At 45.2% G+C, this 14,578-nt stretch overlaps 2 protein-coding genes across 2 annotated transcripts; both read left to right on the top strand.

Moving 5' to 3' along the window:
• Positions 1-7,816: 7,816 nt before the first annotated feature.
• LOC106655937 lies at positions 7,817-9,447 on the top strand. Its single transcript, XM_014376546.2, has one exon. It carries the CDS (start codon positions 7,951-7,953, stop codon positions 9,445-9,447), a length of 1,497 nt encoding a protein of 498 aa, XP_014232032.1. The 5' UTR covers positions 7,817-7,950.
• A 410-nt stretch (positions 9,448-9,857) lies between these two features.
• LOC106655939 (sodium/hydrogen exchanger 9B2-like) lies at positions 9,858-12,968 on the top strand. The gene is made up of 9 exons (XM_014376547.1): positions 9,858-9,940; positions 10,010-10,366; positions 10,458-10,688; positions 11,251-11,426; positions 11,511-11,629; positions 11,715-11,876; positions 12,236-12,382; positions 12,533-12,634; positions 12,702-12,968. Exons 1-9 carry the CDS (start codon positions 9,858-9,860, stop codon positions 12,966-12,968), a joined length of 1,644 nt encoding a protein of 547 aa, XP_014232033.1.
• Positions 12,969-14,578: the final 1,610 nt, after the last annotated feature.

Genomic DNA, 14,578 nt, shown 5'->3' on the forward strand with positions numbered 1-14,578 from the left:
CAAAATATTTAACTATGGCTTGTTTGATAGATCCAGACTCACGTATCTTTACGCGAGGTTTATCAAATATCTTTATATTCAGAGCTACAGTAATTAAGTAGCCAAATAATGGACCAAGGGTAGTTATAAATAGTGTACAATATCTGAAAACTCCACATCGTCAGTGTGCTAAAGTGTAATGATAGTTTAACATCCGAGGTTCAGCAAACACACGAAGAGGTCATACATGGGATGTACGACGTAAACAATAGAACGAGCACATCTCTGTACCTTCGCTAGTCTTTCCGTGTTGGATTTATCAGCGAATCAACCAACGCTATGTCATTTTTTCGATCTCAGTGGATTTTTCTTCAAATATTCGATGCGCCCCAAAGTCAAATATGAAATTAGTAGCCATATTTACAGAAAAGAACAATTTTTTTGTCTTCTAGCTTATACAAAAATTACTATAGACAAACTACCTATCAAAATTTCTTACGTACGTTCTCCCATGTATATTCCTGAAATACAAAAATAAGAGACCTAATGATCATGTAGACATACGTCAAGTGACAAAAGTTTCATTCGCGACGTAAGCCTCGACTTTTTAAAAATCTTTCATAGAGTTGCTTTAATAAGCGGGCCATTATGAACGAAGCAGCTGTACTGGCTCATCATTCAGCTAGTTTGCGTATATAATATGGACGTAAATTTACAAGACTTTAACGCGTGCGCTACATGACAGTATATGGCTTTATAGAGGCTTACGAATTTTCACATCATACACAATCAACGCTACAACAATACACGTTTCCATACGTATACTGCGTCGGAGTCAGGTTAACAATTTTCTAAGAGAAGCTGCGGCACTCGTCGACGAAAAAAAAACAGAAAGGGAGAAACAAAAAAGAAACGAGACTCGCGCGTGTTTTTCTATCTACGTATCATAATGCTCGGGCGCTCTTTTAAAAAAGCTATAGAGCGAGAAACGGAGCGTAACAAATGGTTAGGCTCGCCCGCGCTCGCCTACACCGAGAAATTGCAAATTTAGGACACGCCGCTCTCCGCGAGAGGAGCTTTTTTTCCACCCATCCCGCAGCAGATCTGCGCGCGTTATTATGATGCACGTGTAATATATTCAACAACATGATGCACCTCGTGCACAGTCGGGTTTGGCGTGCCGCGTGCTGGATTCTTGTACGTGCCACGCGATGATGCTGTTTATTTATTTCTATATTTTTTTCGCAACAGTGTAAGCGACTCGCTTGACTCTTCGCTCAAAATTTATGCTCGCGAAGACTTTTTTCCCTTCCGACTATCTAAAGTATATATAGTGCCGAGCTGCGAGCGCAACGCCGGTACCGCTCAATGACGTTGCTTTGAAAACTATGCCGAAACGCCCGCACCGGAATGTTGTATAATATACGCGATACTCGTACGTGCTTGCTCTACATAAGCAAACGAGTGGAGTGAAATGATTATTATTATTATTATTTTTCTTTTTTCATGACGGAAGCAGCTTCGAATGTAATGACTTGATTTTTTACGCTTGGAAAATCAAAGAAAATGTTAACCTAATTTTTTCTTGCAATCGTTTGTACACCGAGAAAAATACCTTGGAAAAAATTTCCAATCTTATAGTTAATGAGGAACATGATCGAAAATTTTTTAAAAAATGTCAATATTACAGCCGTGGTAGGATTGCTCAATTTTCGTAATGGCTTGAATAGCAAAAAATGAACATTTAGAATTAATTTGTTTGTTTGATGCGATATCTATGATACAGATATTAAGCTCATTTTAAATGACCTAAAATTAACAATTCAATTGTTTCAAAAAATTTAGTCCAGTTTTCAACCACTTTAAGATAATGCTACTTCAAGTCTTCACCGCTAGATGGCGAGTACCTTTATCTGTAAAACTGCAGCGACAAAGTTAAAATATTTGTATGAGTTAAAGCACAGTTATAAAATTTTTCTTTATAAAATCGTTGCCTGGAAAGTAGCAATGAAATGTTAAGCGTACTTTCTACAAGAGAAAAGAGTGTAATAACGACGTAAAAAAGTAATTTTTATCTTGTACGAAATTTTCCTAATTATAATGATATTTTCGAAAAGCAAATCAGTTATTTCGACTGATTACATGCCCTTTTCCGACTATTTCTCGTCGATTCGCTTCCTCGCAGAAACATTTATATCATATAACTCGTTTTTGGTGCATCGATCGGTCACACTTCGATAGATCTAAGCAAGCGGCTTACCCACCAAATATCACCCATGACCCCTAACTCTTTAACGACCGTGCAAAAGTGGTACCAAAATGTTTGTTACAACATTCTACACAAGATGTAATAAAAATTTTTTGGATTCGAGTGGGGGAACATATAAAAAAACGATGAAAGCGACGAAATTTTGAGTTTTCGAATTTAATAAAATTTTGACTTCAACTCCCAATGTCTAAGCTCGGTTTTAATATTTTGACCTGAAATTTTTACACAATATACTACAAGTTATCTAGCAAAAAATGACGCCACCCCGATTTCTTAATATTAATAACAAAAAAAATGTTGGTGTATCTCGCTAAATAAGGCACTTTTCGAGGGTAAGCCGCTCGCCTAATCTATTTACGTAATATTCGCATATAAATACGGGACGAAAGATAGCAAAGTCAAATATCGCTCAAGAGCTTCGTCAAGACAAGCGTATTTACATGGCGTTAAGTCCTCGACGTATATAGTCTCCTTCCGCGTGCTCTATGTTTTTGGAAAAGCTCCAAAACCGCAATATATACCTGATAAAAAAAATTTGCCTCCCGCGTCGCGATTCGAGAATTTTTTATTTCGCCTTATCCCGCAAATATGCGCGCTCCAGAGCACTCGCAGCCACTGCGATGTTTTCTCGCAGTTAGCAGCGAAAATCGATTAATTACATCGCACCGCGCGCACTGCACACGACTATTCGCCCGCACACACATACACACGACGGCAGAAATCCATTCGCGCATATTATATACAAAACTCGAGCAGCTGTATATACAGAAAAGCTCGAGAGTATGAACGTATAGTTCCGTATAAGTATGTGGCAAATGCTCGAAAACGTATAAAGAGAGTGTGTGTAGCGTGTAACGTGTAACGCGGCGCGAAATATGGCGTGTATGCGCATTCATAATGTACATGGAAGTAGGCCGCGTGGCGCGCGCGGTATCCGCAAGCGTATACAAGTATACACATACTACGCGATAAATGAAAATTATGCCCACGTTATCGAATTATAATGTGTTCGCGTTCGCATTTTGCCTTTTTTTCTTCCTTTTTTCTTTTTTGCTGCGCTGCCCATTAAGTCGTAACCGTGTCGGTGGCTCGATCACATATTTCGATACGTGCGCATACGTGTAATAATATAATGCGCGCGTATCGTCGTTATTTCACGCCGCTATGCAAATTTTGATGAAGCGTACACAACAATTTTGTATTACGTACAATTTTCGAAGTGAAAATTTTGCCGTTCTGCGTAGTAACGTCGAACGAATGGCCTTATTATTATCGACCGTAATCGACGCAATCATCGACGACGCAACTCTGTCAAAAATATGCTCGGAAAATAATATCTTCGTGCGCGATCGGTAAATCGACTATGGCAACCAACGTCTTTTCTTTAAAAGCCGTAAAAAGGTCTAGAGCTTTCGGATATTAGATTTACTCTTTTGCAAGCTCGGAAATATGCAAACGTCGCGCGCCAACAATGAAGACGTTTTTCAGCAAAGTTTAATCGATGAGTTTTATAAAATAGAGAGAGAAAGAGGAAGGAAAAAAGGGTGAAAAGTGGGCACACCGAACGCCGAAACTAAAATGCACGAGAACACCCCTTTTAAAATTACACGACGAATTTTCTCAACAACTCGGGGGCTAAAAGCTTCATTGGATTTAGTTCCGTGCCCTGTCCGATACGCTTCTCCGCTTCGAGTTTCTTTTTTTTTTCATTCGTCGCTCTGCTAAAGAGAAGAAAAAAAAACAGAGAGCGAATTCCATTAAAAATATTTTTACCCCCCATGCTCGCGTTGTTTACGGTATATATTTGTACATTTTCATGCATTGCAGTATATTACTCGTTTCTCTCGCAAGTGTATGAACGGGATCGTAATAAAAATGTATTTTGTTAATTGTCAGTCTCTGATTGACAAGCGGTCGGTTGATTTTTATTGCGGCCGCCCACCTGAACGTCCTTTTTACGATGCACAGAGAGCGAGATCATAAATTGTTTCACGACCGTGTGATTTGCAGCACGAAACCAAAATAGCCCAGCGCGCAAAAGTTCATCGAACTTGGGCGTCCATGGAGAGGTCCGGCTGTTGCACGCCACCTCCTTCCCCTTTTCATTGGAGATGCATTATTCCTCGGTGCCAATTTTCATTATACAGGCTTTACTCGACGGGGGCTGTATAATAAGTTTTGTTTCGAAAGTTTATTGAATTTAATATTTGTATCTTCGACGCGAGTACATCTGTCGTTCGCTCTCCAATAAAAATGAATGAACTAATGAAACGGATACGAATTTTATAATCGATACACAAGTTGGCGCTAGTTTTTCCACAAAGTTTATAATTTGATTTTTTTCATTACTCTAAGTTCGTCAATGTTTAATGTCTTTATCAAGCCGAGTAATATCGATCGAATGAAATGCCAGCCGTTGAAATCCTCGTAGAATTTACAAAAACAAAGTCGCAGTGAGTTTTTACAATACATGACTTATTTAAGATCGAAATCGGTTACTCGATATAGAGCTTGCGAAGGACTTTAAAAAAAAGAAATTGAACGGCAGTGGTTGATGTAATCGCGAGTAACAGTCATAATTTAATTGAAAGGTACGAAATGTCAGTCGAGAAAGAGTGCCGGGCAGCGGCGTGTCAGAGAATAAAATTAAAACTCGAACTGACGGCCAGCTTTTAAAGGCGTTTCGCGCGATACTGACATACATTATATATAGATCATAAGATATGTCTCTGTCAAGAGAGAAAGAAAAACGAGTTGAACTTTTTCTCGATGCAGACCCCCGCTGGCTGGCAGTCAATCAGATTTGCTCTAAAAACAGTCGATAGCACCTGATATATATATAATGTTATATACATGTATCTCGGAGCTTTTTTCCCGCGATAAAACAAGCTCTAAAAATACATATATATAACTCGTCAAGATTCTCGATGGCCCCGATCGCGCGAGAAACGTTAAAGTGGCTCTTCCTCGCGTTTATAGCCCAGCTAGATATATAGTACGAACCTACGAAGAAAACTTTTTGCGCGCGCTCGTTTTACCGCGAGGGAGCTGTCAAGCTCTCTTTTGGCTGCTCGAAATTTAACATCGCGCACACCACCTTCTTCTCTCTTTCTGGCACGAAACGATATAATCCACGAGGCTGTCAATCCGCGCGCGGGATCGAATGAATTCAATGTTGGGTCTGGAATCAAAAAAATATGTACAAAGACTTTCTCCCACGAGCACATAGCGAGCTTGCGATTTCGAACGAGAGCTTTGTTGCCGTGGCTTTGAAAATCTCGCACGATACGAAAAGCTTTTGACTCTCGATCTGCAACGCAGCGCGGCGCTCTTTGTTGTGTAAATTCAAAAAGTCAACCACACGCAGATGTTTAATGATAGTCGCACGAATGAATAAAATAAAATCAAACCTCGCGTAAAAGTTGAAAAACTTGCATAGAATACGAGCGCGATATCTCGAAATTCGATCGATTTCTACCTGGCGCGCTATAAAGCAGAAGCTGAAAGGTGCTCGAGCAAAAGCCCACGATTATACCTCAGAGCTGTAAAAACACCATAGACTGCAAATAAAGAGAGAGAGAGAGAGAGAGAAAAAGAAGAGATGATGATAGGAATAGGAAGATTGCCGCGCGATGGCGATAGGTAATGGCAATGCGCACGCTGGCTCAAGCCGCATAATAATGATAATAATGATCATGGGGTAACTCTCTCTGCAGCAGGTGAAATCGTTCGCTCGCCGCACGAGCGCAGCAGGCCGTTACCCTTCTGACCCTTTAAACAAGTTGATGTATATAAAGCGTATATATATGTACCGAGAGAGTTGAGTGACACGATCGCGAGCAGCACGAGAGAGACTTGTGTGAATTAATAATACGGCTTGGTAATAAAATCCCTCGAGAGAGAGAGAGAGAGAAAGATCCGAGAAGTAAGAGAGAAATAGAAACAGCAGCAACAGTCCGCTGGCAGATACATACGTCAAGCTGAGACTTTCGAGCTTTGTGCCAGTTGGCGTGTACAATATATATATGTGTAGGTATACGGGCAGGAAAAAGGTGTATCAAGCGCCCGAGAGAGAATATATAGCATTATATAGAGATCTGTGCAACTCGATGGAGTTCGATAACCTCGAGCATATACCTCTCTACCTTACGGAGAGCTTTGTACCTACCTCTCTCCGGCTCTCTCTCGCTCTGCGGGACTGAAAATAGATTTCATTGCTATCGTATAATGTAGGATGGTCGAAAATCGCTCGGTGGCGGCGGCGGCTCGCGATTGGAAGCGATCCTACCTGCCCGACTGCCTGGGCTATAATCGTAAAATGAGCTTTATACCGCGCCGTATATACCCCCTGCCGAGCTGTGCAGCTGTATGTGTATCATATGCAGAGAGCTTGAGCGACACTCGTCTTCGCTGCGGCCCTTTAATACATACATACGCGCGTTTATTAAGTTATATAATAATATAATATATATCGAGGAGAATTCGCGCGTCTCCGCTCCGTTAATAATCGAGTTGTACGCGAGAGTCCCGGTAATACGTATGAATTTATTCAGTGTAATATGCACAGCGCATGGAGAGCGAATTATTTACGTACGCCGTATAGAGGCAAATAATCGAGATTATTATAATACGTGTATAGGAATCGAGCGGCGAAAACGTAGTACACGTTACACAGCTCGAAGACGATAAACATTTTGATAAGCGCGAGGGAAGGCACATATTATATTATGTGCGAGCGCTTGAAATTGAATACACACATGTATACTTTGCGCGCAAATTAAGAGCGCGAAAGGCCGTTGTTACACGATGCGCGATTAATGCGCCCGCTAGGATTGACTGATTAATATCGCCATGTACGTTTATTGCACTAGTATGGTAGAGAGTGCAGCCGACGTTGGCTCATCATCGTTGCGCGCTCGACTATTTTATACATCGCATTGAGCGGCTATGCGCGTCCGTGATATTACGCGGTCAGTATGCAGCAGCGCCTGATTATTATTACTGTGTACGCGTTTATTTTCGTGGCGAATTTCATGCACGATATATGCCCTTACTGAGCTGCGCACATACCTTCTTATTATGTGTAATTTCATCGAATTTTCAGTCCCAAATTATTGTATTATTATGCGAGTGGACCAAGTCGGGTGTTTTTACATGACTTGAAAATAATAATTGTAAATTTTATGATTATTCGTGAAAAATATTCATTTAAGATCTCTGAAAGACGCGGAATATTGTTAGCTTTAGTGACATTGAAAAAAATTTTTAAATAAATTTACCCGTTAACTACCGAGTATTTATAGTTTGGTTTTTGACATATATCTGTATAACGATAATGGAAGAAACGACATTATTGATTTCCTGCATAATGAATGATAAATCTCTTTATCATCTGACCAGATAAAACTCTTTATCATTTAGCCAATTTTATTCTAAAACAACTGGCGATCGAACCAGTTCGAATCGATTTTAGTTATTTTAAACTGCAAGTAATATCGAAAGGACATCAATTAAAACCTAATTTCTGCTTTTTAATCCTTTCAATTATACAGTTTTAGTCTCGCCGGACACGTGCTCATAATCAGAAGCATTTGTTTACATTAGCAAGTCAGTACTGCCCGCTGTTCCATCGTAGTGGATCGCAGACCGCAGCGACGAAGCAAAATCGTCCGAGTCCCGCTGCCTCATTTTCGTACCGCAAGATGGATTTCGACTTTTTACCCAGGGAACTCGACGACATCATGAAGCAGGCGATCGCGAGTAGCAACGAGGAGACCTGCTACATAATCGACCAGCACGAGGTGAATCCGACGCTGGGTGAAAACAACGGCTTCATCGGCGACATCGGCAAGCTCATAATCGAGTTTCGCGACATGACGTGGGAGAGGCCGCAGCAAGAGTCGTTCGAGCTCGAGAGCTGCGAGTTCCTGGTGAAAGTCCAGCCGCCAGTGCGCGAGTACGAGAGCTCGCGCTACGTCACGGATCGCGGCGTCTTCTCGTACAGGCCCGAGCTCTACAACGAGCTGCTGCCCTTCGTGACCAAGTATCATCGGAAGAAGAACAGCGAGGACTTGGCGCCCAAGTGCTACCTGGCCAATCGTCGAGTGCTGGTCCAGGAGGACCTGCTGGCCCAGGGCTTCTACGCCTGTCCCAAGGGAAGCTGGCTCGGTCTCGAGGAGCTCCGAGCCGGTTTGAGGGCGTTGGCGCGATTCCACTCGGCGGGGATGCTCGCCGACTGGCGCAACTACTCGACGCTCCGGGACAAATTCCCGAGGCTGTTGGAGCGTCGCGAGAAGAAGGCGCGCTTCATCGAGGCTCGGGTCCGCAAGGGCGTCGGCTTCATCGAGAAGCTGCTCGAGCTGAGCCCGTTGGCGGCTGTGCGCGATTTCAGCGAGGCGCTGATGAAGGTGCTCGATCGCGCCTACAACTGGGACGACGAGGACAAGGAGGCCAAGGAGGTGCTGAGCCACGGCGCCGCCTGGCCCAGCAGTCTGCTGTTCAAGCGAAAAAATCCAAAAAATCCAAAAAATCCCCAAGACAGTTCCCAAGAGTCCACGGCAGAGAAGACCGACGAGCTCGAGGCCGTCCTCACGGACTACGACGCGGTGCATTACGCCCCGAGGACTCTGGACGTGGCCCAGTTCATCTACACGGGTGTGCATCCCCGCGATCGCAAACACCTAGAGGACAGTCTGCTCTCGTGCTATCAGCAGGAGATGTTCAGGTGTCTGGGCGAGCCGGGCCTGGGCTTCGTCGGCTACGAGGCGCTCAAGCAAGAGTACGAGGAGATGAGGATCGTCGCCATGTATCTGTCCACGCGCTACCTGCCCATCTGCTGGCTAGATCGGAAGATGCTGTCCGTGTGCTGGGCCGAGCATCTCGACGACTTCTACGATCGGTTCGTCCTGACGGACGACCACGAGGCCATCCTGGAGGTGTGCGCGTGGAACGACAAGTACGCCAAGAGGGTGTTCAGACTGGTGAAGCAGCTGCTGCGGGCGTTGCTCGAGCGCGACGACCAGTTCAGGGAGAAGAACTACGAGTTGGTGCGACGCTTCGGGCTCGTCAACTGGAAGAAGGTAGTTAATAAATCGGCAGAGGTCGAGGAGTGGATGTCTGCATCTACGGCTTCGTTGGGCGAGTCGATCGCGTCGTCGACGTCATTAGCTTCGATAGATACGGTTGACGCGTGGAAGTAAGCTGCAACGTAGCGTTTACGTCGGCTGCGACATCGATACAATAGAATAAATCTAGCATTGGTATACGAAAATAAATTAATCGAATGTATCGAATGTACATTACTTTCACCACTTGAGAAATAATTATAATTACGAATTAAATGAGATTCTTTTGAACAAAAGAAAATTTCCTGATTAATCATTTTTTTCCCTACCTGCCCCCATAAAAATAAAAATATAGATAACTTATATCGTTAAAAAAAACGATAGATTCTCGCCAATATCGTCTCGTGTTTGGTTATGACAATAATTTCAATGTGTAAACAATAACAATATGCCTTGCGATCAAGTGGCTAGATTTCTAACCTCGCGCGAGCTTTCAACGAGGAGCGCCTCGTGACGTTAGAAGAAAGATCCAACGATTCATGGACATGGGTTGGAGCTTCAGTCGCGTGTCGCCGGCGAGCAACAATGCCAACAACGATAACAACAACAGCAACAATTTACCACATTAGTAAGCATCCTTTCTGTATCTCTTGCTCATGAAGAAGCAAGCATAAAAAGCAAAATGCCTCATGCACAGCTCGGGCGACGAGCTCGCCGATCCCGAGTCGACCTGCTGCCACCGGGCCACCTGGTGCGTGCCCGGCTGGCGCAAGCTCAACGTCGACGAGAGCGTGGCCGGCTGCGGCTGCTGCGACTTGACCTACGCCACGGGCTTCTGGCTCGTCACCGTCCTGGCCATCCTCGGCCTGCTCTACGCCCTGCTCTATCTGTACGTGGGCGAGGCGATGCTGCCCGGCGGGCCCTACTTCGGCCTCTACTTGGTCGTCTGCAGCTCGTACTTCGCCGGCTGGGCGCTGGCCTACGTGCCCCGCGTCCAGCTGCCCCCGGTCTTCGGCATGATTCTGGCGGGCATCCTCGTGCGCAATCTGCACTGGTAAACCAAATTCTGGACGTTGTAAAACGACGAGAGAGAAACAGCGTATAATGTGCGTATAAGTGTGGTGGGTGTTGGTTGATGAGCACAGGTACAACATCGAGGAGGCCCTGAGCATGGCCACCACGGCCAAGATACGCATGTTCACGGCGACCTTCGTGATGCTGCGCGCCGGACTGCAGCTCAACACGACCACGCTGAGGGACCATCCGCGCTTCATCGTGCTGCTGGCTCTGGTGCCCTGCACCATGGAGATGTGCGCGGTGGCCGTCTGCGCCAGATCCTTGCTCGATCTGCCCTGGGGTTGGGCCTTTCTGCTCGGGTATTTTTATCTTAGAAATATCTTATCGAGGAGGCGATTTAATCAAGTATTTAACGTCGACTCGGCCTCGCGCGAATCTCTCTTATCACGAGTGCGAGTCGTGTCGCGCGCGCAAGAAGGTGGCCCCCGAGACGCTCGTAAAAAGGCTATATCACAGTGCAGCAGAGACTCTTTCTCGCGTATGGCGCACACAGAGAGAAGGATTTGCTCTCCTCTATGCAGCAGCAGCAGCAGGCAAAGTAGGCCCTGGTGCATAATTCAAGAGCTTTTTGCTGCACGCGGGACTGATTGCGCGCACGAGGCATCGAAAGAGCTTTATCGCTCGGCCGAGCTTACCTCCTATACTTTCCTTCCTTTTTTATATTTTATTCTACGCCATTTGTCGAGTGGCATTAACTTGCAAATAGAGAGAGAGAAAGCTCGCGGAGATGCAATTTGCTGCAGCTTCTTGCCCCCGCCGTTGACAACTGAAGTTTAAAATAAAAAAACGCGCGCATACTATATGTCCGAATGATATATTGTATAATTTATTATTCCGGAACTCGCTCGTATTGTCATGCAGGAGCATCACCGCCTGCCTGTCGCCCGTCATCCCGATCAACACGATGCTGGCCCTGGCCGAGGAGGGCTACGGCGAGGACAAGCACATGGCCTCGCTGCTGCTGACCGCCGCCTCCATCGACGACGTCCACATCGTCTCGGTCTACGCCATTTGCTTCTCCTTCGTCTTCAATCATGGTACATTTCATCTCGCGTTTACATCGACATTGATCTCATTTCGATAACGAGCTGATTTGAACTTTGGTTCGCGCACAGACGAAGATCAGGGCGGCTCCTACTGGTGGTCGATCTTCCCCAACGAGATCAAGGACCTGCTGCTGGGCATAACCTTCGGTACCGCGCTGGGCATTTTCTTCGTATTTTTTCCACACAGAAAACACGTATGGAAATTGTCAGAGTCAAAAATATGGCATACAATTTAATGTCGCATTCAATGTCGCATCTATCGTCGCGTTCGATATACAGAAGTACGTCGCGTGGTACAGAATCTGCGGCCTGGTGCTGGGCTCGCTCGTCTGCGTGGCGAGCACGTACAAGGTCACCATCACCGGGAGCGGCTACCTCGCCACCATCATCATGTCGCTGATCGCCACCAGCGGCTGGCGCGTACTCAGCAGGCCGTTCGACGTGAGCTATCTATTCAAATCTGAACATTATTATTCTTACGCAATGTCGAGGACATACTTTTCGAGTCATTTTTGACATTTTTCGGCCTCTCGTAATATGGTCCGTCAGCAATCGGTAATTGACAAACGGAGCATTGCGCGACGCGCTGACGATTCGTTATTATCACAGGCTTGCGTTATTAATGCCAAAGCGCACGAAATCTGGCCTCGTTGGACCAATGGACCGTGAATCATAGACTTTATCTAATATTGGTCACCGCGCTAATTTGTCATTGCCGTCGATCGACTTTTTATTTTTATCGAGCCGCTACCTTTTCGCTCGCCATTCGATGTATCACGACGTTTTTTTGTTTTATACAGCTGCAGCCGCTGCGCCAGGCCGTGCACATAATGTGGCACCTGATGCAGCCGGTGCTGTGCGGCGTGATGGGCGCCGAGGTCGACCTGAGCGGCTGGAGCCTCGGCCGATTGGGCCTCTACGTAATCTGCCTCGCTTGCGGACTCGCGGTGAGACAGAGACATCCATCGATATTTATTTTCGTAATTTTTCCACGGCATCGTTGCAACGATAAATCGATCGCGAGCTCGACTCGACGAAATAAAAGAGCTTACGCAGCAGCTTATGCAGTCGCAATATGATTTTGAAACGATTCGCAGGTGAGGAGCGCGTTCGTGTTTCTGTCGACCTGGCGTTCTCCTTTCAACAAGAAGGAGCGCGCTTTCATCGCACTGGTCTGGCTCGCCAAGGGTGCAACCCAAGTAAAAAACCTAATAAACTCCTCCGAATGTATAGCCAGGCAATGATCGTATGGTTGTAATTACGCAGGCAGCCCTGGCCCCGATGGTCCTCGAAGAGGCCCTGAGCAGCGGCACGGCCGGCGGCGAGCAGCAGCGGCGCATGGGCTACGTGCTGGACGTGGTGCGCATGGCCGTGGTCACGGTGCTGCTCATGTCGCCCATACCCGCCGTAGCGATCATGATCGCCGGCCCACGACTGCTGCACCGCCTCGACGAGGAGGAGCGCAGCAAGCAGCGCGAGCTCAGCCTCATCAGGCTGCTGAGCTTGCAGCCCGTGCGCAAGCGAAGACATTGATCCCGACCGAGCCAGGTGGACTTGTTTTTTTTTTTTTTTTTTAATTGAATTGAGAGCGTACGTGAAGATATTGATGACGTACGGGGTGGCACACTTCGTTGCTGAGACTATTGTGTAAGCCCGAATTTGACGACGTAGGTTTTTTGTTCGAGCGAGAGAAACACAAGACGTTATTGTACAAGGGGAAAAATTTGGATGAGAAAATTAAGAAATTGTGTATCGATGTTGTTCTCGAATTCGCGGGAAACGAGTTTTGAGAATTTTCTCAATCATAATAAATAAAACGCGAATTTTTTCGCACCTCTGTTATTTCTGTTGCATTTTTTCTTTCTCCTCTCTCGTTGTCCAGGGCTACTTTTTGAAATCACTGCTTCGTAATGATAATGCCTCGAGTTGATATCGAGGACTAATTTTCTCAGCATTTCTAACTCGAATTATTCATCGCAAAAAAATTATTACGTTGGAACAAAGTTACTGCTGCATTTGTAACTCGAACGATCTTCGACTCGATAAACAAGGGAGAACATCCCTAATGAAACGGTCTTGAGTTTGCTCGAAACTAAACAGCAGCAGCCAACACAACACAAACAGATGCCAATCAATTGTTATAAAGCTAAACTTTGCTCTCCACCGCTTAAAACTTACACTTCGATCGATCCATTACATATATAATCCAAAATAATTTCATCGCATTTCGATTTCAAAAAACTTGGAGAAGCAAAGTAACTCTGAGCTAAGCCAACTGTTATGTCTCGCTGGTGGCATTATACGCTACATTCTAGCGCGTGCCATTTAAATAAATGCAAAAACAAACGCATAAGGCGTGAGGGAGAGAGAGAGAGGAAGCTTACGCGGCATTAGAGTTAGTATTATATACGCGAGCGGGCGGCACAAAGGCCCATCGTCGTTGTGTATACGGCTATAGCAGAGTACGCAGCTAGTGGTTTAGGTCGATATTTTGGCCGACCGCCAGCCAGACGCCTCTATTCCCATACCCCTCGTCCCTAGCTACCTTCCTCGTCCTGCACAGCCGCTGCTCTATATATGCACGATGCTGCAGAAGCAAATCCCTTCTGAAACGAGTATGTGTGTGCGTCTATCTCTCGCTATTTGCCGCTATCTCTAGCTGTCTCGATGTTATATATATTATTATATATTCGGCGACGCTAACGGAATAATTTACTCTCCCATCGAGCGAAACTTATACGAGCATACGTATACGGTGGTCGCTGGACCTTGAAATGTTCGCGTGGCATGCATCTGCGTATGCGTTCATTTAATGCGTTATTAGTACGATATTTTTTGTACCGATCGTTTTTGGATATCGACCGACTGATGCAGAAACTCGGCGTAAAATAGACTCGGAAGAGCTTGAATTTACTTTCATCGAGAGTTGCATCGGCAACTCTTAAATCTATAATTATTTCCAAACTTACATAGCTTTTCTAAAAACGAATCGCTCGCATTCGTTGTACATCATATTGGATCCCAATATGCAATGAAATAATATTATTTAGGTCCAATATTTTTCGTTACCCACAGATGGTGCAAGGGCATTTCCAGAATTCTGAGTACATCGATTGTTTCAAACGGGGCGTATAATTCAAAAT

The sequence above is a fragment of the Trichogramma pretiosum genome, unplaced genomic scaffold, assembly GCF_000599845.2.
Source record: "Trichogramma pretiosum strain Unisexual culture from Peru unplaced genomic scaffold, Tpre_2.0 scaffold40, whole genome shotgun sequence".
Lineage (NCBI taxonomy): Eukaryota > Metazoa > Arthropoda > Insecta > Hymenoptera > Trichogrammatidae > Trichogramma > Trichogramma pretiosum.